This window comes from Pan paniscus, chromosome 20, assembly GCF_029289425.2.
Source record: "Pan paniscus chromosome 20, NHGRI_mPanPan1-v2.0_pri, whole genome shotgun sequence".
In the NCBI taxonomy this organism is placed as follows: domain Eukaryota; kingdom Metazoa; phylum Chordata; class Mammalia; order Primates; family Hominidae; genus Pan; species Pan paniscus.
The window spans coordinates 57,468,276-57,477,001 of NC_073269.2; the positions used below are offsets into that span (position 1 = coordinate 57,468,276).

Here is an 8,726-nt window from a genome sequence, read left to right on the forward strand (position 1 = left end):
CTCCTACTCTTTCTCTTTATCCTACTCTGGCCTTGTAAGACCTGCCTGCTTCCCCTTCCCCTTCCGTCATGATTGTAAGTGTCCTGAGGCCTTCCCAGAAGCAGAGGCTGCTATGCTTCCTGTACAGCCTGCAGATCCTTGAGCCAATTAAGCCTCTTTCCTTTCTGAATTACCCAGTCCCAGGTATTTCTTTATAGCAGTGCTAGACCTGACTATACAATATGTAACATATAGTTTGCAATTTGTAACATTCTACAGGGTACAATTCAGTGACATTAAGCACATTCACCATGTTGTGCAACCACTATTTACCGAATTTCCTCATCCTCCCAAACAGAAACTCTGCACCATTTGCACAATCACCCTTCTTCCTTGCCCTGTTCCCCAGCCTCTGATACGCAATTCTACTTTCTGTCTCCATGAATTTGCCAATTCTAGGTAAGGCTACATAAGCAGAATTATATACTATTTGTCATTTTATGTGTGGCTTCTTTCATGTGGCATGTTGTTTCAAGGTTCACCCATGTTATAGCATGTATCAGTTCCATTCAATTTTTAAGGCTAAGGAATATCCCATATTATGGATATGGAACCTTTTTCCTATCCACTTATCAGTCAATGGACACGAGTTTGTTTTTTCCCCCACCTTTTAGCTCTTGTAAATAATGCTGCTATGAACATTGATGTATAGGTATCTGTTTAAGTTCATGCTTTCCATTCTGGGAACATATCTAGGAATCGATGGCTGGATTACAGTGTATTTCTAGGCTTAACATTCGGAGAGAATTCCAAAGAGTTTTCCACAGGGTCACACCATTTTACATGCAGTGCAAAGGGGCTCCCACTTGTCCATATTCTTGCAAACAATTAGTTTTTTTTTTTTCTTTTGAGACGGAGTCTCAATCTCTCGCCAGGCTGGAGTGCAGTGGCACGATCTTGGCTCACTGCAACCTTTGCCTCCTGGGTTCAAGTGATTCTCCTGCCTCAGCCTCCTGAGTAGCTGGGACTACAGGTGTGCACCACCACGCCCGGCTAATTTTTGTATTTTTAGTAGAGATGGGGTTTCACCATGTTGGCCAGGATGGTCTCGATCTCTTGACCTCGTGACCCGCCCAGTTCGGCCTCCCAAAGTGCTGGGATTATAGGTGTGAACCACTGCGCCTGGCCAGTAATTTTTTTTTTCAAGAGAAGTGTATGTTTGGTTTTATTCAGACCTTTACAAAGAGTTATAAACCAATTGAAAAAATTAGGTCGCCCATGGCAGCTGTACTCAAGGTATTCAAAACACAATGCAAAACACTTGTATCTGTCTGTTCTTGCAGCTGTTACATTCGTGATCGTTCTACCAAATACCTATTTAGTCCTTATTCGAAAGGCCATACAAAGGAAAATATCAACAATACAGTAGGACTCTTCTCACTTCTCTGAGATCCAAACTCTTCATTATAAGCAACTAACTACTTAGTTGTATCTATCAACATCATCATACAAAGCATTCATTTATTTCTGTTTTTGTTTGTTTGTTCATTTTTATTTGTTTATTTAACGCCTTCCTAATAAGTGTGAAGTAGTATCTCCTTTGCAGCTTGGTTTTGCATTCATCAAATGAATAACAATACTGAGCATTTTCTCATGTGCTGCTTGGCCATTTGCACACCATCTGGGAGCAAAGTCCAGCAGGGGACAGACCATGTAGGGCCTTCAGTCCAGACTGTGGTGTTTCCACCTCATTCTCCAATAGTGGAGAGGAAGCACCGCCATTCATATTGTGGAGGCACTGAACGAGGAGGCATCTGGAAGCAGAGTCTGGAGGCCTGTGTTGGGGAGAGATGGAGGCAAAAGGTGAGGAGGGTTCAGTGACCAGGGAAGCAGTGAGGCCCAAGTCATGACCAGAGTCAGGATGGCGAAAAGGGCTCCAAGATGAGTCCTGCTGAGGAGAAAGAGGAACAAGAGTTAATGATTTATGGGCCCTGGAGGAGGGAGGGAGCTCAAGGTGGAGACTAACATTCTGGTTCTGAGTTTAGAAGTGTCGAGCCCTAATAAGTAAAAGGAGTCAGGCTGGTGGGAGCAGAGGAAAGCAAAGAGAGAAAGCAGATAAGCTACAAGCCTGCCTCTCTTCATGGTTCAGGACAGGTAGCCCTTCTGTGCAAATAACTCACAACTTTTCTGTGCCCAGCTATCACCAGAACCTCAGCCGATAGAACAATGCGAGTTAGCTCACTGCAGCCTTGGCATTATCAGTACTCCATGCATCCCTCTGCAGCACAAGCACAAGCCCCTGGCTGGGGCAAGCCTTTGTCTCTTTGCAGTCAGCTCCTCTCTTGCTGGCCTGCCCGTTGCAACATATTTTCATACTTTCTCTAATAAATCTGCGGTTCTACACCTACAACTGTCTTGGTAAATTCTTTTCACTGCCCGTGCCAGTGGCCCCAGATAGTCACTTACCTGTGACAAGAGGCAGGGCCACCGTGTCATCAGTGGGATGGGGATCCCAGGAGGAGAAAAGGGTTTGGGGAGGGAGATGGGTGCACCACGCTGAGCAGAGCCATCATGGGGGCCATCAAGGGGGAGGTGCCCAGTGGGACGTTGGAGGGTGAGATGCCCTCAACACTCACCTGAGAGATTAACCTTTGACAACCTTTGCAGCCTCCACACCTGTAGCTGCCTTTGCTGCCTTCCTCCGGTGGGACTTCACTCTGAGTGAAGAGACAAGGACTTGTGAGTGCGGCCAAATCAGGGTGCAGGGGCCAGCAGACTCACTTCCCTGTGTTCTGCTAAGGGGCTGGAGGGGACTGATGTGGAGAGAGCAGGTTCAGCCTCCAAGACCTCCACGATGAGAGAAGGAACCTCTCACCCTGGACACACAGCAAAGTTGGGTACAGAAAACATTTTCTTGGGTAAAATTCTCACCACAGCTGAGCCTCTGTGGGCCCAGGTTCTCTTGACTGGTTCAGGACCCTCCAGCACTGGGACTCCAATTCAGCATTGTGTCCCCTGCCCTCCCCGCACCTCCCTTTGCTCCCTGGGGCAGTGCTTGCCTAAGGATGATGAGGCAGAGGAAGAGAAGCAGGATCTACACAGCGGCCTCCCCGATGGCCACCAGAACCACCTCTGCCATGGGCCCTGATTTCCCTGCAAAAAGGTGCATGAGATCAATTCATCTGCTAAACCACAATTCCTTATTGTTTCTCTCCTGATAATTGGACATAGGTTCTACCAGTTCTACCTGCATCCCTGCATGTCAGTAAACAGCCCAGGGCTTACCTCATCCCCTACCAAGACTGAGCAGCAGTAAAAGAAGGCTCTGGCCCCCGAGACATTGCTGGCCTCACAGCTGAGGCTGAGGCTGAGCTGAGCACAGCCCTATTCTCTTGGTGAGCCCGGTGGACTACTTGTTCAAGACCTGGGAGTAAAGGTCATTGGGAGAGAGGATCTGGTGTGCAGCCCCTTGACACTCACTCTGCACAAAGAGCCTCAGGGAGACTTGCTGGGAACCCAGAGGGTTCCGAGCTTGGCAGGTGAATTCTCCTTCATTCCTGAGGTGCATTTGAGGCAGCTCCAGCATCCCGGGGTTGGGCTGTGAGGGGCTCAGGATCAGGTTATCCTGGGCCCAGCTCAGCCTGGCGGGAGGATTGCTATCAACAGCACAGACCAGGCGCAGGGACTGTCCTTCCAGGACCTGAAGAGATGATCCATTTCTCAGGGTTGTGGATGCTGAAGAAAAACAGACAGAGGATCAGAGTGACAAAGAGGTTGAGAGAAAGAAGAAGGACACCTAAGGAGACCAAATAGAGGAACAGATTCAGACTCACAAGAAGCAAAAACTGATAGACTCTGTGAGATGGATCCAGAAAGTGGGGTGAGCCTGGGCTTAGAGGGTGCCTCAGGCCCCAATTTCTCTACATAGCATGGTTTACATTTGTCTCTGCACTGATGGGCCCTTTTTGGCTGGATTTGTGCCCCAGAAATCACAGAGGGAGGGTCTCGGGCTTCACAGGGCAACCAAATAAGATGTCAGTTTAGGCCCATATTCCACATCCTCTTCAATGCTCCCGCTGAAACCTCAGCTTCCAGGTTCTCCCTGAACCTTCTTGTTCTTTATCCGGGTCCTTACCTGACACTGGTTTACTGACTTATCACTGTGCCTCTGAGAGGCTCTCACTCCCAGAAATTCAGAGTCTGGTTGGTAGCAGGATTTAGGAACAGGTGCTCATGAGGCCACATGACATGTGGTGGAGGTGACTCAGGCTCCAGTAGCCTTGGGGATGTCAATGTATATGAGACCAGGTAAATTATGTGATCCAGGAAGGCTTCCTGGAGGAGGCATACGTACTTCACACAGGAAGTAGTAGGGTATGGAGGACAAGCAGGGGTAGCTAGATAATGAGGGCTGGAAGGACATTCCATTAAGAAGGAACAGAAAGTGCAAAGATGACAAAAACCTGATCACATCCAGAAAATGCAAATAGACCTGCAGGGCTGGAGGGAGACAGGGTGTACAGGCTGGGGTGGAGGGTGGAGTTCAGACACAAGACAGAGGAGGAAGAGTGGGGAGATTTTTTTTTTTTTTTTTTTTTTTTTTTTTTGCTGCCCAGGGTAGAGTGCTGGTGCTTGATCTTGGCTCACTGCAACCTCCACCTCCTGGGCCCAAGCAATTCTCCTGGCTCAGCCTCCCATGTGGCTGGGATTACAGGCACGCACCACCACACACAGACACACACAGCTAATTTTTGTATTTTTAGTAGAGATGGGGTTTCACCATGTTATTCAGGCTGGTCTCGAGCTCCTGACTCAACAATCCACCCACCTTGACCTCCCAAAATGTTCTGGTTACAGGCGTGAGCCACTGCACCTGGCCGAGATTTGTTTTAATAAATTCGGCATGGGGGTAATTGTCACCAATAAAAGAAATCAAGGAGTGTGAATACAGGAATAAATCGATTCCTGTACATTGAGAAAATCATGGACAGCTAAGAAAAAGCCACATGGGGCTGGGCATGGTGGCTCACACCCGTAATCCTGGCACTTTGGGAGGCCGAGGTGGGCAGATCACCTGAGGTCAGGAGTTCGAGACCAGCCTGGCCAACCAACATGGTGAAGCCCCATCTCTACTAAAAATACAACAACAACAGAAAATGAGCCGGGAGTTGTGGCGCGTGCCTGTAATTCCAGCTACTCGGGAGGCTGAGGCGGGGGCATCGCTTGAACCCAGGAGGTGGGGTTGCAGTGAGCCGAGATTGTGCCACTGCATTACAGCCTGGAGGACAAAAGAAAGAAAGAAAAAGCCACATGGCATATTGGGATATGTATTTGTAATGTATATTACTGATGTTCAGTAATTTCTCAAACTGAAGAGAGCCTCAAGAATAAATAATAAAGGTAAAATCACTCTGGAAAGCTGAGAAAAGACTATAAACGGGAGTTCACAGAACAAAAGAAATAAAATGGCTCCTTAACGTACAAAAAAATGCATACCATTCACAGTAAGAGAAACATTCTAATGAATGTGTACATGGAGATGCAGATTTTCACCCAATATTGGCAAAGGTCCAAGTGTCTCACCCCACACTGGGTTGGTGAGGCTGGGGAAACTCACGCATTCACCTCTTCCTGTCGGCAAGGTGAGCCTGTCCTTTTTAGATAGAGAACAACATGGCCATATCTCTCAATATTCAAAAAACACAATGGCCCAGCTATTTTGCATTTAACTTAGAGGCGTTCACATACACACTTGTGAAAAGAGATACAGGATAAATCACTATAGCAGTTCTGTGCTCAGATAAGTTAGTGCCATGATCATGAATTAGGAGACTCCACAAAATCAGAGTCCATCCATGCAGCGGAATCACACACAGCCCTAGAGGAGGGGGCGGACAGTCTCACTACGGACGTCAAACCACCTCTGAGATCCTCCATGTGCACAAACCAAGGCTCAGAGCAGCCTGGACGGACACTAGTGAATTCTGGTGAGGGGCACAGGCCTCTAAGGACAGACTCTGCTGTGCATTTTGAATTTTTGCCCATGCGACAATATCATCTATCCAGAAGTATGAGGTCAGAACTATTAGGGAAAATAAAAAGTTGAGGCTGAATGTGTGTTCCGGGAGTGGATCATCAGGGGCCTCGGGGCTGGGGCTGCGTGACTGTCACCCTGCCCTTGCAGTGGGGCCAAGGTGTGTGTGTGTGCAGGATTCTGAAGGGAGTCGGGGGGAGGGGACAGGTGCTCAGGTGGCCACTGGGGCTGAGGATGCAGAGAGGTCCTGGGTTCACCCACATGGGGGTCTCAGGTCACCAGGGTGAGGCCAGGATGAGGAGGGACCTGGCTCTGCTCTGAGCTGGAGGCCCTGGTTCCCCAGCCCCAGGGAGGGAGCACCATCCTACCTGTGCCGTCTCCCTGGAAGACAGTCAAGGTCAAGTTCTGAGGAGGGTCTGGGACAGAAAGACACAGCAACCCGCATCACTGTGAGGGCTGAGGGCACCGGTCCTCTCTCCCCAGGAGCTGCATAAACAGGGAAGGCAGAGCCAGTGTCCTCCTGACCCCCCACTCCAAGCCCAAATTCCAGGACTCGGCCCCCATGTCCAGCCCTGACCCCCATCTCCTGCTCTCAGTGACCCCACCCCATCAGGGACCTAGGTGTCCTGGCCCAGCTCTCACAGGATACATTAAGTCGGACGGTCCTGGTCGTGGTTACACCAGCCCCAGGCAAGGTCACCTGACAGGTGAGTCTGCTGCCGTGGTCCTGGGGCTGTGGGATGAGGGTGACCACCGAGGAGAGGGCTGTGGTGGGGCTCAGTGGGGACACAGAGGTCCCAATCCAGGAGAAGATGGGGGGTGTCCCCTGCTCACAGGCCCAGGGCACAGAGCAGGTCAGGTTCCTGGGGCGGCCAGACTTCAGGGCCCCCGGGATGAGGATGTTGGGCCTGTGGGTCAGGGCTGGTGAGGAGAGGGGGATGCAGGATCAGGAAGGGGTTCTGAGGTGCAGCTTGGGGGAAGTGCAGGCTCTGGTTCAGGTCTTCCCCTGTGCCTGACTCACTTCGCCCTTTACCCCTTCCCAGCCCGGCCCTGCCTTGCAGCCCCCATGACCTCCCGCTGTGGCTGCTCCTGGATCCCGTGCCTTACCCGTCACATGCACAGAGAGCGGGGGATCTTTATAATTATATTTCATCATTGTTTCCTCCACACGAAAGAAGTACGAACCACTGTCCCTCCTCCTGGCGTCTCTGATGCTCAGGGAGCAGTTTTTCTCCCTGGGATTACCCAGGAGGCGGAATCGACCCCGCGTCTCCTCCCGCACTTGTCGAGCAGGGTCATTTGTGGCCACTGGAGCATCCCGTAGAGGATTGTCTCCTTCCCGGAACCAGTAGCCACGAGCAAGGCTAATCTTGATGAAGGTGTGCCTCGGGTAGAAGAAAGTGCAGGGCACGAAGACGCACAGACCCTCCTGCACCGTCACCGACTCTGGCACCTCCAGCTGGAATATGCCCTCCAGAGCCAGGGCCCCTGTGGAGACACGAGGGTCAGGTTGGCTCATCCCCACAGCCCCTCTCCCTGGGGCCACTCACCTGCCCACAGCAGGGGAAGCAGCAGCGGCAGCATCTCTGAAGCGGAGGCTCCTTGTGCTCCCCCTTGTGAGGAGAGAAGGGGAAGGGAGTGGAGGGGAAGGGCGGTGGAGCCGATCGGGAAGCTGAGGAGGAAGAGAGACTTCAGCCCTGCACAGAAGAGGAACCTCAGGCCCACAAGTCAGAGCTCCTCTCCTCCGCACCTACTGGACGGAAACCCCATGGCCCAGAGAACCCAGCGACCTGCCCAGAGAGGAGACGAGATGGAGCAGAAACTGATTCTTACCAGAGCCTGGATCAGGACCTCTGGGGACATCCGAGCCATGGGACACTCATGAAGATCTAAAAACAGAAATCGTTGGGCTAAAGGCTACCCGTATGCTTAACTTTGGTAAAATGGCATGGACTTTTACCACTCCTCCCAGCCATGTGCCAGAATTCCAGTAGCTCCACGCCCTTATCAATGCTTGGTATTGCCATGCTTTATGTATAGCTATACACTTAAATTAAAAATGTTTTTTGAGGCAGGGTTTCACTCTGTCGCCCAGGCTGGAGTGCGGTGGCACCATCTCGGCTCACTGCAACCTCCACCTCCTTGGCTCAAGCAATCCTCCCACCTCAGCCTCCCAAGTAGTTGGGACCACGGGTGCTCACTGCCACGCCCGGCTAATTTTTGTATTTTTTTGTAGAGATGAGGTCTCACCATGTTGCCCAGGCTGGTCTTGAACTCCTGACCTCAAGCGATTCTTCCTCTTTGGCCTCCCAAAGTGTTGGGATTACAGGCGTGAGCCACTGTGCCCAGCTTATGCTTTATATTTTAAGAGTTCTAGTGACAGTGCAGTGGCATCTTATGTTTAATTTTTAAAAATTTACTTAAAGTTAGATATGGTTGAATTCATTCTTTATCATATGTAATTTTATGTGGGTTGACCGATGCATATAGTTATATACACAACCGCTGTGAAGACAATGAAAAGTGTCATTACCTGAACATTTCCTCCCTCTGCTGACTCTAGGTAGTCAATCCTCCCTCTACACTTAGTCCCTGAGAAAACACGGATCTATTCTCCATCCCTGTCGTTTTGCCTTTTTATAGAATGTCATATAAATGGAATCATACAAAATGTATCCTCTAAAATCTGGCTTCATTTACTTGGCATAATGCT

At 50.2% G+C, this 8,726-nt stretch overlaps 1 protein-coding gene across 3 annotated transcripts; it reads right to left on the minus strand.

Annotated features, from left to right (window-relative positions):
• Window positions 1-1,331: 1,331 nt before the first annotated feature.
• Window positions 1,332-7,778, minus strand: LOC103785253 (sialic acid-binding Ig-like lectin 13). 3 transcript variants are annotated; one of them, XM_063599625.1, is made up of 8 exons: window positions 7,564-7,778; window positions 7,121-7,501; window positions 6,656-6,934; window positions 6,382-6,429; window positions 3,460-3,714; window positions 3,039-3,132; window positions 2,616-2,696; window positions 1,332-1,814 (listed from the first exon to the last, which is right to left on the minus strand). In XM_063599625.1, exons 1-6 carry the CDS (start codon window positions 7,595-7,597, stop codon window positions 3,074-3,076), a joined length of 1,056 nt encoding a protein of 351 aa, XP_063455695.1. In that variant the 5' UTR covers window positions 7,598-7,778; the 3' UTR covers window positions 1,332-1,814; window positions 2,616-2,696; window positions 3,039-3,073. The 3 variants fall into 3 exon arrangements, with proteins under 3 accessions (XP_063455695.1, XP_063455696.1, XP_063455697.1); XM_063599626.1 differs by having other exon boundaries at window positions 1,332-1,927; XM_063599627.1 differs by having other exon boundaries at window positions 1,332-1,930.
• Window positions 7,779-8,726: the final 948 nt, after the last annotated feature.

Coding starts and splice junctions, on each gene's coding strand:
- LOC103785253 (XM_063599625.1), bottom strand. CDS start 7,597: ATGCTGCCGCTGCTGCTTCCCCTGCTGTGGGCAG. Junction 7,502..7,563: donor GCTTCCCCTGCTGTGGGCAG/GTGAGTGGCCCC, acceptor GTGTCTCCACAG/GGGCCCTGGCTCTGGAGGGC. Junction 6,935..7,120: donor GCTCTCTGTGCATGTGACGG/GTAAGGCACGGG, acceptor TCTCCTCACCAG/CCCTGACCCACAGGCCCAAC.